The 17,054-nt window shown below is 38.8% G+C and overlaps 1 protein-coding gene across 3 annotated transcripts in view; it reads right to left on the bottom strand.

Moving 5' to 3' along the window:
* Nucleotides 1-17,054, bottom strand: part of SLC44A5 (solute carrier family 44 member 5) — a 4,403,163-nt gene that overhangs the window by 312,848 nt on the left and 4,073,261 nt on the right. For all 3 annotated transcript variants that reach the window (XM_044085789.1, XM_044085788.1, XM_044085790.1), the window contains 2 exons: nt 15,020-15,103; nt 14,304-14,416 (listed from right to left, as the gene is read on the bottom strand). In XM_044085789.1, coding sequence (XP_043941724.1) covers nt 14,304-14,416; nt 15,020-15,103 — 197 coding nt within the window. The remainder of the gene's footprint in view (nt 1-14,303; nt 14,417-15,019; nt 15,104-17,054) is intronic.

The raw sequence follows: 17,054 nt of genomic DNA, 5'->3' as shown, positions 1-17,054 counted from the left end.
AAATGATCAAAGATATGAAAATGCTAAATTTCTTACATCTGCAAAGACATTAGCTTGTTGTCTTTCCATTAGCAAATATTCTCAGTGGGAGAAAAGTCTACATGAGAAGGCAGTTGGCCAGGGGAATTCTGAATGAAATGTATACATATATCTGCATGCATCTGAAAAGATGTTAGATTTTCTTTTTTTTTTTTTTTTTTTTTTTTTGCTGCCTACTTTTACATGGAGACAAGCTGTCTACAGTTGTCAGGAATGGATCTTGAGAGTTCTGATCATACTGTGCTCAGGAAAATATAAAATGTAAATATACAATGGCAAGCCTTTTAATAAAAAATAAAGTTTGGCATTATGGGAAGTGAATAAGAGATAGTAGCCTCCCCAGCAGCCTTAATACATTACTATATTAAATAGAACAGTACACAATTTAATTTTATTTAAAGATAGCCAGTGCACTATTTCTTAGGGCTAAAAGTTAATGCTTTCTGAAAGTGTACAAACTGCTTTTCACATCTGGGAGAGAACAGAGGTTAAAAAGAAAACAGACAGCAATCAGTGTAAGTGAGAAAACAGGCTGTAACATGCACTTTGGTATGGGTAACCTTAATTTTAGATAAGGCAATGCCTGTGTATGCAGCTTTTGATTTGGGGCAACTGTTTCCCACTGGAGGGTTAAACTTCATTTGTTGGAAATATTTATGGTTCTGTTAGTTTGCCCTAAGTTAATAAAGGATGGAGGTTTCACTTTTTTGTTTGATGCTTTTCATTAAAGCAAAAAGTCTTGAAAATGTGACAGGGGTTCAAATACAGGTGAGAAGAAACAACTGTATAAAAGATAATTCTGCCAGACATTAGTGTGTGTATTTTTGAAAAAGGTTGGAAATACACATTCAAAAAACTGTCATGCATAAAAGGTGGGAACGATAGCTTTTCATCATAATGGCTACTCTATCCATATTTTCTTGGAATGTGAATTGCCTTGCAGGTATACACAAAAAGGAAAAAGTATTGAATTATATTAAGAAATGTGGAGTACAAACAGTAATGCTGCAGGAGTCACATTTGGAAATAAATGAGCATGTGAATTTGACAAAAATGAACTTCAGGGTGGATAGTCGGATCTCTATTACCAGATCAAAACTTTAGTTAGTTGAATACCTAAAGATCGATCTGGTAATATTGAAATCCAGAAACCGCAAATGTCCGATTTCATGCAGGGAAAGAATTCCCTTGGCCATATGAAAAAAAAAACTTTTAAACCCAAATCAAGTGGGGGGCTGTCCCCCCCACAACCCTCTAACTAAATATACCAACTCTGAGATTGCTCTATATTAGACAAAAGGGCATAATCCACATAATGGCCAAGGGAATTCTTGCCCTGCGTGAAATCAGCTGCCCGTTGTTTCTGGATTTCGATATTACCAGATCGATCTTCAGGGATTCGAGCAACTAAAGTTTCAATCTGGTAATATAGACCTGGATAGTCAGATAAGGGACAAAGAAAATGGGGAGTGATAACATTGATTTACTAAAGAGGCTCCAAAAGTGATGGAAGAGGAAAAAAGACAATAATGGTAGATCTGTGGTAGTAAGGGGGTACTGGCAAGAGAGGAGGATTACACTGGCATTTACTTACTGAAGCACTTAGTCAAGAAAAGAGAACTAAACTCTTTGATTTGGCTTTATATAGAGATTTGCTTGTCATGGAGGAAGTTTGTCCACAGTCAAGAGAAGTAAACAGAGACAGTCTGGATCCAGTTAGTCTTTCATTTCCTAATATACCACTTTCTGGCAAGCATCCAAGCAGTGTTAACAATGGTAAATTAGCTTTGGTGGGGAATGAGCAAGGATTATTGCATCTTATTACCCCAAACTCCCCTCATCAGCCAGGGAAAAAAATTGAAGAGGACATTTTGTTTATAATTTTTATCTGTTTGATGCAGATGGAATTCAACAAATTTTGGATTCAAATGGAATAGAGGCCAATGATTTTTGCAGAAATAAGGATCTTGTATCTACAATAGAAGTTTTGGGAAAATACCACAGTGGGTTTGGCCATACAGTTCTAAAATGCTGGTTTAAGCATAGCAGAAAAAGGAGGTAGAGTTGTTTACATACCAGAGACCAATTAAGGGATCATACTAGTAACTTTACCAGAAATAACAAAAAGCTTTCTATTGAGGTTTTAAGGGAACTGATTACTTTTATGGTTTCTGAATTATGTAAACCATTCACCCATTAAATCTAATATTTTTAAAAGATTAACCAAATCAGCAAGTTGCTCTATAATTGTTCAAAGAGGTTCCTTCAGGATTTTCCATTAATAATGGGTATCCCTTCCAAGTTTACTGTTTGTAGGAATGTAAAGTCAGTGTTAGGCAAGGAAAGCGTACACTTTTATATATTGAACAAAATTTGTTGTGACTGCTATTTTTTTCTTGTCGTACTGTTTTGAATGGTTTCATATTATTTCAGGCTAGGAAACTTGGTGTGGGGGGGCAGGCTGCTCAGAGTTGCATACTTGTGGGCAGTCACTATATAGCTTTCCCCTCCTGCTTCATTTACCCCTTTTCTTATCCTGGGCCAGTTCAAGCTTCAGGAATGTGGGTGTGAGCTGTGTTGCTCTTGGGAAATGATCAGGTTTCCCAAGGGGGCATTGTGATTATGCCATTCAGTTCAGAATACGACAGATAGGACCAACATGGATGGTCTGTCACACAACACAGTCAACAAAGCTGTATGGATTATTCATGGGTTTGTACGTACATACTAGGCTATTGATGTGTTAGGATTTTAAGAACCCTGCACTCCTATGGCAGTTTTTAGCCCAGTTTGGGTACAAATAACACAGACAAGGGCAAAACAAGGATATATTGGGAGACATACATGTGATTCCCTATATATCAGAGATAACAGTGCTAAACCAGGGGAAAGTTTGCAGTTACCCATTTATATGTCCAAATGACTTTTGAATAGGGTAAGGGAATTATTTTTCTTTATGTGGCATGGAAGATGGGTCTAGAGATGCAGAATTCTCTGTGATGCACAGCTCTCCCTCTAACATGTTCTATTTATCTTACAGAAGAGATTATAAACCCTTAAGCAGATGTTTATGTCACAACTGGGGGTTCAAATATGTAATAATTCTGAGAGAAAATAGTCCATTGAGGCTACATACAACAGACAAGGTTCACATTTCAATAGCTTCTATAATACTGAGAAGCGGGACAAGGCTTAAGACCTTGATTGACTTAATGAAGAAGCCTCCTGACACATGGCTGGACCAGTATATATCAAAATGGGCATTACACTCAATGAATGGCCTAATGAGTGCTGATCACAAAGGAATGATTACATCCTGGCCATACCTTTCCATATAATGTGTGCAATAAAAAAGGCTCCCTTACAACATTAGATACATCATGACCAAAAGAAAGTTTGATTTCAGCATATGGTCCTAGATCTTTATGTATGGGATTAATTTTCAAGGGTGTGTGTCAATATGATAGTTATTGATGGAGTCATGCTTGCTGAAGGATCTGATAATATACTTCTTGGCATTAATTTTAGTCTTTGGTTTTGATACCAGCCATTTATTTGGGACTGGCCCTCTTGGAGGATCATTGTGTCTTCTGGAGAGTTTATGATGGCACCAAGATTTCAGTCATCTGGATTACTTAAATTACTTTGCCTGATAATGGTTAAAATGTTGTTATAGAATTCTGGTTTTATATCTATTGACTTCATTATTGATAAAGTAATAATGTTTGTTGGTTACAGTAACTTGACTTCAATGTCTAAGACATGTCCTTATCTCTTATGGAGGAAGCATTGCATAAGGGAACACTTAGCTGTCCACACACCACTTAGCTTGAGACATTTTAGACCAGTTTGAGGAAACTCATTAGTTTATAATTACTAGTTGTTGGGTCTACATGTCCTTATCCTTGTCTTTTGTGGGGGAAGTAGGGGCATAGGGACAAAGGAAGATATAGCATGAGTGATGCAGCTGTCTGTATCAGTATTACCATTAAACAGACTACCAGCCAGGGACTACAAGTGTGAGCACATGCCTCATGACAACTCTGCTGTACTGATCATGTTAGACTGAAGGGATGGGAATTGACACTTTCACTGCTGTGCTATACCTTTATGCATTATGTTTACCAACTCTCCTAACTGCAAACACTTTCTCCTTTTCTTGACTTTGTCCTTGGCCATTTTTCCTCAAGCCAACATTTACCATCACTCCTCTTCAAGCTTGTATTACTGTAGTTCAGAACACTTACTCCACTTACATCTTTCCTCCCTGGATATATCTGCCATTGTTCACATCTTTGCTGTCTTAATCAAAAATTCAAGAGCTAAAACATGTGTAACCCATGCACACACATAGGTTCATAGGTATGTACTAGGCTATCGGCCCTAGGGCCTATATAAGCCTAGGCTAACGAGGTTCACTGGCTTTCGCCACCCAAGAAAATTATTTTCCTGTGCCCCTATCGAGCAGCACCACAGCAGTGATCCCCAGGGCAAATTTCCTATTTCCCATCCGATTGTCAAGATTTCACTTAAAGAGGGCTAATGAGGAGCTCTGCTTGACATGAGTGAGTAGCCTGTTCCAGAACATGGGAAGTCTCTGGGACAGGAATCTATCTCTCCAGCATGTTCTGTTTATTGTGGTGACAAGGTTAAGGTCTCAGGAGCATGTCACTCGGAGAGATTGGGATTTCTTTAAGTGTAGCATGTCCATCAGATCTGGGTTAGACATGGCTTTGTATGTTAGGCAGAGGTTGCCTCGGAGTAGGTAATATGCAATGGAGTAGAGCTGGAGTTTTTGGAGAGAGTCTGAGTATGGCATCTGTTTGAGGCCGGTAATTCTCCTAGTGAGGTATATCTGTGGCCTTTCTAGTTGCTGCAGATGTTTTGTGAGGTACATGCCAAATGGAGTGTTGTACTCTATAATGGGTCTGATAAGGGATGAGTAGAGAGGAACGATGACCTCCATTTTTCTGGAGGAGAACCCCTTTGTGATGAGGTGTGTCACATACAAGGCTTTCCTGACTACTGTGATGACGTGATTATCAAAGGAGAGACTACTGTCTACCTGTGTCCCAAGGTCTCTTATCACACTTTCGGTGTTTAGTAGGCTACCACCTATGTGGTAGTTCATGGGTACAGTGTTTGTCCCAAAGGGGATGACAATGCACTTCTTGGCATTGAGCTTTAGGTCATGACTGACACCAAGCATCAGTCTCAGTGAGGCCTCTTTGTAGAATGTCCACATCCTTAGGTGAATTTATTATGACTTCTAGTTTTGCAGTTGTTTGTGAATTTCATTAGCCAGAGACCAGCTGTATTAGCCTGGACTTCAGAGAAGTAGATACTGAACAGGAGAGGACCCAGGACTGAAATCTGTGGTACTCCACTTGTCACTGGTCTGAAGTCGGATTTGGTGTCGGCTACTTTCACTGTGTGGGTTCTGTCAGTGAGCCAGTTGGCCACCCATCTTGTAACATATGGATTTATGCCTAGTCCAGTGAGTTTATCTATAATACCAGAGTGGGGGATAGTGTCGAAGGCCTTGGCAAGGTCAAGATAGGCTGCGTGCACCACCTTACCCTCATCTACGGTTCTGGTGACTGCTTCGAAGTCAATTAAGTTTAGGAGGCATGATCTACCTTTTACAAACCCAAACTGAGTGGGATCCAGAGTTTGGAGGTTACCTATGTCTTTGTTTATAAGCTCCAGGATAATGCGTTCCATGGCCTTGCAGACCAGGCTCATCAGGAAAATGGGGTGGTAGTTCCCAGGGTCAGTGGTGGCACCCCCTTTGTGGAGTGGGATAACTGTCGCTGTGCACCATTCCATAGACACAAAGCCTGAAGTGAGGGTATGGTTGAACATGGTACTTAGGTGGGGTGCCAGTTCATTCTGTAGTTCATGCAGAATGCAGCCTGGGATGTTGTCTGGTCCCATGGATGCTGTGTTCTTGGCTTTGGAGAGTGATCTCTTTACCTGTGGGTCCATGATTACAGGGGCTTTGCAATCTTCTAGTATCAAAATGGGCCCTTTAGGGGTGGGGGTGGGGTAAAGTTTGCACTGAACCTGTCTACCAGAATATTGGCAATATCAGTTGGTTCAGTAAATGTAGTGCCATTGTGCTGTAGTTCCGAGCAGATTTGAGTGTCGTCATTGAGATTCTTGACATAGCTGTAGAAAGCTTTATGGTTGTCTTTAGAACCCATGGCAATTTTATTTTTGTAACTAGCTTTGGAGGATTTTATGAGGGATCGCAGCTTCTTGCTGAGGCTGACCAGGGAGTTCCTGCAATCATGGGATTTTACTCTTTTTTTGCAACAGTTTCTTCCTTCTGTTGTAGAGCTTGTTTATGGCAGAGGACCACCAGAATGGCTTCCTGTTTTGGAGAATAGCATCTTGGTTCTGTTGGGGATGCCACGTCCATGCACTCATGTATGTGCTTATACAGTGCTTTTGCATATGATTCAGCAGTCGTGTCTCTATTTTCCATCTGTGTGGGTGACATGAAGTTGGCCATTTCTGACTTAAGAAGCATGAAGTTGGCTTTGAAAATAAATTTTACGGTGGTTTTCTTAATGGGTGGTCGGAGCGGTATATGGATGACTAGGGTGATTAGCTTGTGGTAGGACCTGAGCAGAGAGGAGCTGACCTCAGGCATGGAGCATCTGTTACCCATATTGGTAATAACCAGGTCCAGGATGTTGCTGCCCTTGGTAGGGGTATGGACAAGCTGATCCAGGGCATTGGAACTGATGAATTCCAGAAAACGTTGGGAAGATGAGTTAGTACATGAGTAGTTTTCCCATTTGATGGTGGGGTAGTTGAAATCTCCCAGTATTAGGGTATTGGACTGTACCTTAATATTATCCAGTATATCGAGAAACATGGAGTGGGCATCCTGGGGCATGACGACAGATCTGTAATAAGCTACAACCTGAATTGCAGTCTTGCCCAGTGTTAATTGTACTTGGATAATTTCAGATGCATTATGTTGAGCAGCTAGCCTGTTGGTGTGGATATCCTTTATGAATATGGACACGCCTCCTCCTTTAGTGTTTCGGTCCAGGTTAGGTGGCCGAAAGGTGTGGTAAGAATTGTAGCCTGGTAAAGTAGGGGTGCTCTCTGGAGCCTTAAACCAGGTCTCTGTTACTGCACAGATGTCGATGTTCTCCATCTTAAGGAGTGTCTCACGTGAGTACATTTTGAGGTTTAGACTTCTAGCATTGAGTGGCATTACCCTTAGATTTCACTTGTTTGTATCTACTATGGTGGTGCATTTACTGTTTGACCTTGCCTAGATGCTCTTGCCACCCCTACAGCCCTATGGCACAGGATGATTCATAAAATGTTATACTCCTCTGGCAATGTCTGCACAGCTGGATCACCGAATGGTCCTAGTTCTGGATGTCTAATCATTGCCAAAATGTTGGTGTTATAACCATACTGGTGATGGGATAGTATGTGGTTGTGTTACTCTGCTAGTGTGCACAGGTACTCATCAATGGGATATGTTAGCAAGCTTTCACTGGGTTTTATGTATTGTACAGACTTATTACATCTTAAGATAATATGTCTGCTCACCTGTATTAAACTGAAAAACAGACCAACTGACCTGGGATATTGTGCGTCTGTTAAAAATAGAATGTGCTGTATGTCTGCACATGAAACACCACAAATGTCCAAGTCACTCACTAACATATTTCTCTACATAATCTGAATCTGTGTATTGTGCAGAATATTGTGACACCTCAAGTGTGTACCTACTCTATACCTAAAGTTTTCTAGATATGCAACACCTTATCCTGATACTCACAGATTTATGAATTGCATAGTGCTCTGTAAACATAGCAGACCTGTACAATAGAAGTTCATGATTATAAATTTCACTCAGACTGTTTAGTAGGTTCAGTGCTGACATTGTAATTACAGTATTTTTTGATCGTACATGTTTCGAGATAGAATTTGAAGAATATATCTGTGAGATGACAGTAGAATTATGGAATTTATAGTGTATATTGGCAAAAATGCATTGATATATTAATGTTGTCTGGAAAAAGCATGTATATATTAGAGAGACTTGTATTTAATTCACTGAGCCAGGTATATAGAGTAAAAGTGGAAATATGAAACACAAATACAGGAAGAGGTTGAGACAGGTTAATGAAACAAGAAGACATGCCCTAAGATTCAAAAAAATGTTCACCGCTGTTGCTAATTAATCAGTGCAGGTTAGCAATAAGTATGACACTGTGAAAATGCAATTCAGAAACAGTTATGGCTTCAGTCAGACAGATATAACTGGCTCATTAGTGTATCTCTGCATCTAACACCAGCAGTATCAGGCCTGACTGTGCCAGTGTTCTCCCTAGCTGCTCATGCATCTTGTTGACAAAGGTACATCCCCTACACTCACACACACACACACACACACACACACACACACACACACACACACACACACCCACATGCATACACACACACACACACACACACACACACACACACACACACACACACACACACACACACACACACACACACACACACACACACACACACACACACACACACACACACACACACACACACACACACACACACACACACACACACACACACACACACACACACACACACGCACACGCATATCCCAACCTTCAATAAACAAGACTCCTGCAGTCGATCACTCTCACAAAAACACATCCATTCATCCACTTGCAGATCCAACATACAGAGACACACACACAGACATTAACACACCCCCAACCTCCACATCTTTGCTGATCTTACATGTACCACACGTACTCCTACGTGAGTGATTGGGTGACTGCTGTGTTTTTTCATTAGCAGCTTTTTCTTCCTAGAGTAATCTTTTTACTCAGCCATGTGCTGAGGTATACCAGATCACTAATAACATAATAAATGAGCCACAGATCATGGCTTAGGAGTCTATAATACAGTGACAAGGATTCCAACCATTCCTGGTAACTAAGGTTCTTAAGACCAGAGATCTGTTTAGTTAGGAACCTCTGTAGTTTTTCAAGTTTGTTGACACATCAAGTGAGGTATATCCCAGAGTGTTCTATTCAATAAGAAGTCTGATGACTATTGAATAAATTTAAGGCATATAGTCAGATTAAGATAAACTGTGTGAACAGCTTGGCCACTGTCAACAGCTTGAGCGATTGTCTTGATATTAACATGATTTAACAGGCATGATTTCACCTTGGTAAAGCCAAATTGTTATGAGTAAAGCCTAATAAAATTCTCGATATCATAAATAATAACATTGTATATGATGTACTCCATAGCTTTACAACTCACTTGTAAGGCTGATTAGTCCACAATTTCAAAGGTCTTTGGTAGGGCGACCTTTGTGGAGGTACATCGCCACAGCAGTATATCATAATGTGGGAATATAACCTGTGACTAATCTTACATTAAACAATTAAAGGAGTGGTTTGTCAAGGGCATGTTTTACACTGTTTGTTAACTACCTAAGTATTTTTTAAACACCTTTACTGAAATTAAGTATACTGTCAGAACCCATGGAGGAAGTGTTTTTAATCTTTGCTAACATCTTTAAAACACACTCCTTAGTGTTGACAGGGGGGTTCTATGTGGTTTTGGGATGACTGGTGCCTGAATAGGGTTTCAAGGGTGAAGTTTGTAATGAACTTTTTTGCTAATATGTGTGTGATACCATTGGGGTTGGAGTCGGGGGCTCCATTAATGAGAAACTCCAAGCAATGTTGAGTGTTATTTCTTACATTTCTAAATAAAAGGACTTGTAGATACCCTTTGATTCATAACCTAATCTCCTCTCATGAGATGTTTTACTGGTCTTTATGAGGTTAAGGGTGTGTTACCTTATGATGTTTTTGCAATGTTAATCATTTTTTCCTTATAAAATTGGGCAAAGAAGTAGGTTTGCAGTTTGGTAGGGTCTTAAGTGTTGAATGTAGGGGGACTAAAACATAGGGCAGGAAATAAAAGTAATATGATAAGTGAAAGTGAAATAAATGAAATACAGAGAAAATTTAAGAAATGGAATATTACTCGACAGAAGGATTTTTCCAATGTAATATAAAGATATCAAAAGATAGGGGTGAGGACATTCTTCACTGTAGGCAAGAGAGCATAAGAAATAAGTGTTTGCAAACCAGTATAAAGATTAAAATATGAAATGAAATGGCTTGATTTCCTGTTGTAAATGTCCTATCATATGTTGCAAGTAAAAAAACAAATTAAATATTAGACTGTCACTGACTATATGGTGAATGTATTATGCTTTGTTAGTCTGTAACACAATACAATTTTTTTTTGTTAAATGATAAAAGAACATACTGAATAAAAAAATTGTAAAGGTCTGCTTTCAAAATATAGCCTATAACATGCTTTTATATGGCCTTTGATTGAATTATATATTTTATTAATATTTTAGGTATGGGGTGTTGTGTTTTGTATAATGAAGAATGGATACATGTTTTAATTTGCAATAAAATAACTGCACATATATGTATATATCTACTTTAAGGAACAGTTTCAGTTTTATAATGTAGCAGTTTTGTTTTAACAAAAATCTACTTTTTTGATAATGTTATCTTTTGCAATAATTTGATCTTTCAACAACTCAGAGCAGCATGGACTTACTTTAACATCTCATCCAAATGATGATACCTCCAGAGTGCATCACCCTCATTATGTGGTACTACAATGTCAGTACTGGAAATTAAATCAAAGCACCTAGTATATGGAAACAAGCCACAGTCTTCTGACCTTCCCACCATCAAATGGGAGTTTGTTAACTCCTGAACACTGACAACTGCTATGTCTCCTCCTTCAGTTCACATAAATCTGTTAATAAAATTTGCCAGCTTCAAATTTATGGCCACCCTCTACTTCTTTTGTGTTACCCACATTATCTGCTCTGTAAATCCACTTTCTCATTCCCTTTCCTGTACATCCTCTGATTTCCCTATAATGTTATTCTCCCATAAAATGCATCCTTATGATGTTTTTTGTGAACATCTGATTGCACTTTATTGAGTAACAAAACAGTAGTGCTACTACTACTATTACTACTACTACTACTACTACTACTACTACTACTACTACTACTACTACTATTACTACTACTACTACTACTATTACTACTACTACTACTATTACTACTACTACTACTACTACTATTACTACTACTACTACTATTACTACTACTACAACTACTACCACCACAGTTGGATAATGGTCAAATGGGTCCCTAGGCAGGGTAATGCATAAACTCTCCCCTTCCAGCAGCCCCCCACCTGGCAGCACCCCCAGCCATTCCAGTGTCCAATTACTTGGCTATTTCTCCCCCGTTACCATGAACATTGTTCACATCTGTCCGTGTGCATACTATTTCAATTACTTGGCTATTTCTCCCCCGTTACCATGAACATTGTTCACATCTGTCCGTGTGCATACTATTTCAATTACTTGGCTAGTTCTCCCCCGTTACCATGAACACTGTTCATATCTGTCAGTGTGCATACTATTTCAATTACTTGGCTTGTTCTCCCCCGTTACCATGAACACTGTTCATATCTGTCAGTGTGCATACTATTTCAATTACTTGGCTAGTTCTCCCCCATTACCATGAACACTGTTCATATCTGTCAGTGTGCATACTATTTCAATTACTTGGCTATTTCTCCCCCGTTACCATGAACATTGTTCACATCTGTCCGTGTGCATACTATTTCAATTACTTGGCTAGTTCTCCCCCGTTACCATGAACACTGTTCATATCTGTCAGTGTGCATACTATTTCAATTACTTGGCTAGTTCTCCCCCGTTACCATGAACACTGTTCATATCTGTCAGTGTGCATACTATTTCAATTACTTGGCTAGTTCTCCCCCGTTACCATGAACACTGTTCATATCTGTCAGTGTGCATACTATTTCAATTACTTGGCTAGTTCTCCCCGTTACCATGAACACTGTTCATATCTGTCAGTGTGCATACTATTTCAATTACTTGGCTAGTTCTCCCCCGTTACCATGAACACTGTTCACATCTGTCAGTATACATACTATTTTCCTCTTTATTTCTACAATAATTGCAGATACTTAAGACTGTTATTTCAAATGTTATAGCACAAACACTGATAGCCATTTGCTAAACAACACAATTCAGTCTCACAGTGAAAACAGACTTAGCATGAACAGTAAGCTTTTCTGCCCCTGAAACTTACATTCATTGAAAACAGCATTGAAACCCACATTCAAAGAAAATGCATCTGGCTAGTGGCAGATAAAGCATGCCTTTGGGCTGTTTTCAAACCACAGGCCCCTTGCACACATTTATAGGAACTTGCATACATGCCTGTGTTCTTCGATGCACCATTCTGATTGTATTAAATTATATTCCTTGTATAATACAGCACCACGTTTTAGAGTGTATTTTACATTTGTAGGCTTGGACATTTTTTCCAGTAAGCAATGAAACAAAATGTATGAACCAACAATGACAAAACTACCCATTACAGAACATTTCAACCACAAAAGAACGCTCAAACTTCTGTCATTACAAGCCACCAATATCAGTCAATATACACAATTACTGCAGAAGTAAAGGTTCTCTGAATAATTCCACATTAAAGAGCTCTGTAACTAATAAACAGGTTGCTGCTGGCAAACAACTTTACTTTTCAATGTCTCGTGTACATATTCAGTGCCTGCTGCCCTTGAAGAATAAACTGCCCATGTTACATTTAAAAAATGGTAATTTGGTAATACTGCAATAGGGAATGGCTGTCAAACCAGCAACAGGTTCATAGTTATTTGTGATCTCATCCAAAGGACACATTCAGGAGTGCAGCACCCCTAACCCCCCTTAAAGGACACTGCAAATATCTGCACTCCATTTACATGCATCTTCTGCACCAAAGGTAAGTATGCTACCTGTTGAGCTACTAACACTGCTTCAAAATGTTATAGCAGGAACACTGATGATGGCCATTTGTTAAACAAAACAGATACAAATTAAAAACAGACATCATAAGAAACTGAAAACGTCTCTTTCCTTAAAACTCATCATTCCTTGAAAATACTCTAAAATTCAAAATGCAAATAAACTCAACATTATTTGAAAATACATAGAAACTTACCATTCCTTGAAAATGCACTGGAACTCAACATTCTTTGAAAATGTGCAGAAACTCAACATTCTTTGAAAATGCACAAAACGTAGCAGTCCTTCAAAATATACAAACTCAACAGTCCTTGAAAATGCACAGAAACTCAGCAGTCCTTCAAAATGCACCTGCTGATGACAGTTTGGTAGTTGGTATAGAGAATTCAGGCTCTAGTCTCCTGTAATCAAGGTACACAGTTTGAGCCTGAATAAGTTAATCAAACTGCTGTCTCTAACTTGGGCATTACACACACACACAGACACACACACACACACACACAGACACACACACACACACACACACACACACACACACACACACACACACACACACACACACACACACACACACACACACACACACACACACACACACACACACACACACTTATCTAACCTGTTCCATTCCATGTTTGCTCACAATTCATCATAAACATCCTGTGCTCATTCATCTCTTTTGAATGGAGCAGTAAAACTACTATGATCCGGTGTTTAAATGTGTGTGCGTGCATCCGTAAAACTATTGCGCTTGCTTGTCTCTTTGAAAAGGAATGCCAAAAATTCTGCTCTTTAATGTTTAAATGTGTGTGTGTGTGACTTCTTAAAGAAGAAATGTAATGCACACACAGTGCATTCTTAAAGCAGAAATGCAAGTTTTGTGACAGCACCCCCCACCCCTCACTCAGTGGCCCTAGACAACTGCCTAAGTTGCCTAGTACTGGATCTGGCTCTAATACTGCTACTGCTGCCATCACTACTATTACTGCTACTACTGTTACTATTACCAGTACTATTACTACTGCTAGCAATTGTACAGTTAAAGCTACCCTCTTTTACTAAAATATACTTTCATCAAACAGATGTGTAAAAATTAAACATGTAAATAAAAAAATACTAAAAAACTAATTTCAAACAGTTATTTTGTTAGCCTGAAATGACTTATGGATACAGGTTGACTTGCCTCAAGTTTCTTTAGTCTTATCCTAGAAATAAGGCTACTATATACAATATCATAATACTTTTAAAATGCGGTTACAAAGAAATGCAACAAGTAAACATATACATTAGAGTAAAGCACTTACCATACCCTATGACTCCAATTACGCAGAAGATGACAATCCAAAAGAGAACCCCAGCAGTGAATCTCAACAGCAGGAGAAAAAGCAGGCTAATAACCATTGCAATACAAAGGCCTCTAGAACATAAAACATTAAACGACTTTTTAGAATGAAATTCAAATATTTGTCATGTATTTTACTCCTACCTGCATTTTTGATCTATGTTTTAATGTGCTGCCCATTTGAATGTAAAGAGTATTAAAAGCCCTATCTCAAAAATGCATAAGATTTGCAAATTTTGTCTAAAATATTTGCAGGCCTATTCTGACTGGAAAGGAACAGGTTCTCACTGTCCATTGATTTTTCTTTTTCTGTCACCAGGCTCACAACAATGAAAACAAACTGAAATATGGTTTCAGTGTTTTAGGGAGTGGTTCTGCCTCCTTTCCTCTCATGTAGTAGTTTCACAGTTTTCCTATATAGTAACTCAGGTTTCATAAATTTGGGGGGGGGGTCACCTAAGTGACTTTTTACTGTGTATCCAATCAGGGAAATATACTACTTTCTCATGGTATAAATATCCAGCAATAACAATAAATGTGACTTCCTAAAGTTAGGAGTAATGATTACTTTTCTAAGTATTATATGAAACATGTATATTTGCATACTGTGTTCAGACACAGGCACTCTAGCAGATGTATGTCCTCAAAAATAAAATGTATAAATGAAATGTTACTTACATTAAAATCCAGTACCAGGAGATGGCATAGTCTTCAAATATTTTCATTCCTAATTGTCTTGCTCCAAGTACATTATTTATACCACTATAAGAAAAAAAAAATCTTTGCAGTCTTTTATTTTTAATATTGGATATAACACAGAAAATCAATGACAGAAACATATTGTTACTTTGGATATACATGCAATATAATGTTGCATATACTCTGCTACAACTTTTAGTATGTTTCATATTCTTATAAGTACCATGTATGCTAAACATGTTGGAAATGTGACACTTTATTCATTTTCATTTTAATTTGTGAAAATGTGAATGGCATTCAAATGCAAAGTGCTTGGTGAGTTAAGAATGCAGCAGTCTGCTTGTAAATGCATGCAAAATAAAAAAAGAATTGATGAATATGGGTCAGTGCTGCTGTTTTGATGTATATCAGTCTGCTAATAATTTGAAATAAAATGCCACAAGCATGCAGGAGTAAGGGACAGTGAAATGCATAGCTAAGGGCATACTGTTGACTAGCTAAGTAGAAATTCTATAATGATTGTTTTTGAACAACAGCACATTATAGCTTTGAACACCGTGACTCTCTCCCAGAATATGACTAGTGGCCCAGTAAAGGAATGATGTTGACACAGATGCATTTTCAGTCTGTACTTGTCTGGCTGGACTCAAACTGTTATTTATATTTTCAAAAGTTCTTTCCTTTACTTGATAATTTCTAGATTCTTCTACCATGTGTGGCAAAAAAAAACAAGCCTACACATGTGATTACATGGACCATCCATACAAGTCTGTATCAGATTCAGTGCCTGTACTAATTACATAATAAAATATTAATCACATGGCTTTGAAATTAATGAATCATATCAATCCGCAAACATATGTATTACATATCAGCACTGTAACCATGTAAAGCATGAGAGATAAAACAGTTAATTTAATATTATTAATCAAAACTGAATATTTTGTTTAGGTCAAAGTTTACTTTGAGAAATGACATACAGAAGTTGAAACACGATTTGGCAGAAGTATAGGGAGCCAAGACAGTTCTATAAAAAGGTAAAGTTTGTTTGTCTTTTGGCTTTTCCCGGTTAGGGGTCGCCACAGTGGAACTCCTGTGCGCTAATGATTGGCAGTTGATTTTTGCCAGGCCTGACGCACAACCTTCAATGAAGGTATGCCCATTCACGCATCTCTCCACGCAGAAGATGCTCTAGCTGAGAATCGAACCGGACAGCGTCTTACTGTGAGGCGACAACGCTACCACAGCACCACCACCGCGGGTAAAGTAAAGTGGATTAATATAGGAATATATAAATTAATTAATTAACAAGTTCAAATATGCTGTTTTAGATCCTGCACTATTAGAACAAGTTTAATGTTGAGGAGTCCTTCTTGACATGGAGGGTTCATAGGTTCATAGGTAGGTACTAGGCAATCTGCCCAAAGGCATTTATAAGTCTAACCAGAATGTGTTGGCTTTCACCGCCCCCTTAGATTAGTTCCCTATGCCTCTGTCTAGCAGAGCCACTGAAGTGATCCCCGGGGTAAACTTTCTGTTTCCCATCCACTCGTCAAGGTTTCACTTGAAGAGTGTTAGCAAGAAGCTCTGCCTAATGTAGATTGGAATCTTGTTCCAGAGCATAGGAAGTCTCTGGGACAAGAATCTATCCCTCCGGCACGTCCTAGTTATTGTTGTGGTGAGGTTTAAATCCATAGAGCATGTGGCTCGAGGGGATATGGTTTTCTTTAGGTGGAGCATGTCCATCAATTCTGAGTTGGACATGGCCTTGTATGTCAGGCAGAGATCACCTCTGAATAGGCGGTATGCAACCGAATACAACTGGAGTTTCTTCAGTTGAACTGCATAGGGCATCTGTTTGAGGCCACTGATCCTCTTGGTGAGGTACTTCTGTGGTCTTTCCAGCTGTTGAAGGTGTCTTGCAAGGTACATCCCAAATGGGGCACTGTACTCTATGATGGGTCTGATGAGTGATGAGTAGAGGGGCACAATGACCTCTTTTGATCTGGATGCA

This window comes from Protopterus annectens, chromosome 10.part0 (assembly GCF_019279795.1).
Source record: "Protopterus annectens isolate FY-2018-M chromosome 10.part0, PAN1.0, whole genome shotgun sequence".
Lineage (NCBI taxonomy): Eukaryota > Metazoa > Chordata > Ceratodontiformes > Protopteridae > Protopterus > Protopterus annectens.
Note: the sequence above shows the minus strand (reverse complement) of the source record. Positions and strands in the feature narration are given on the sequence as shown.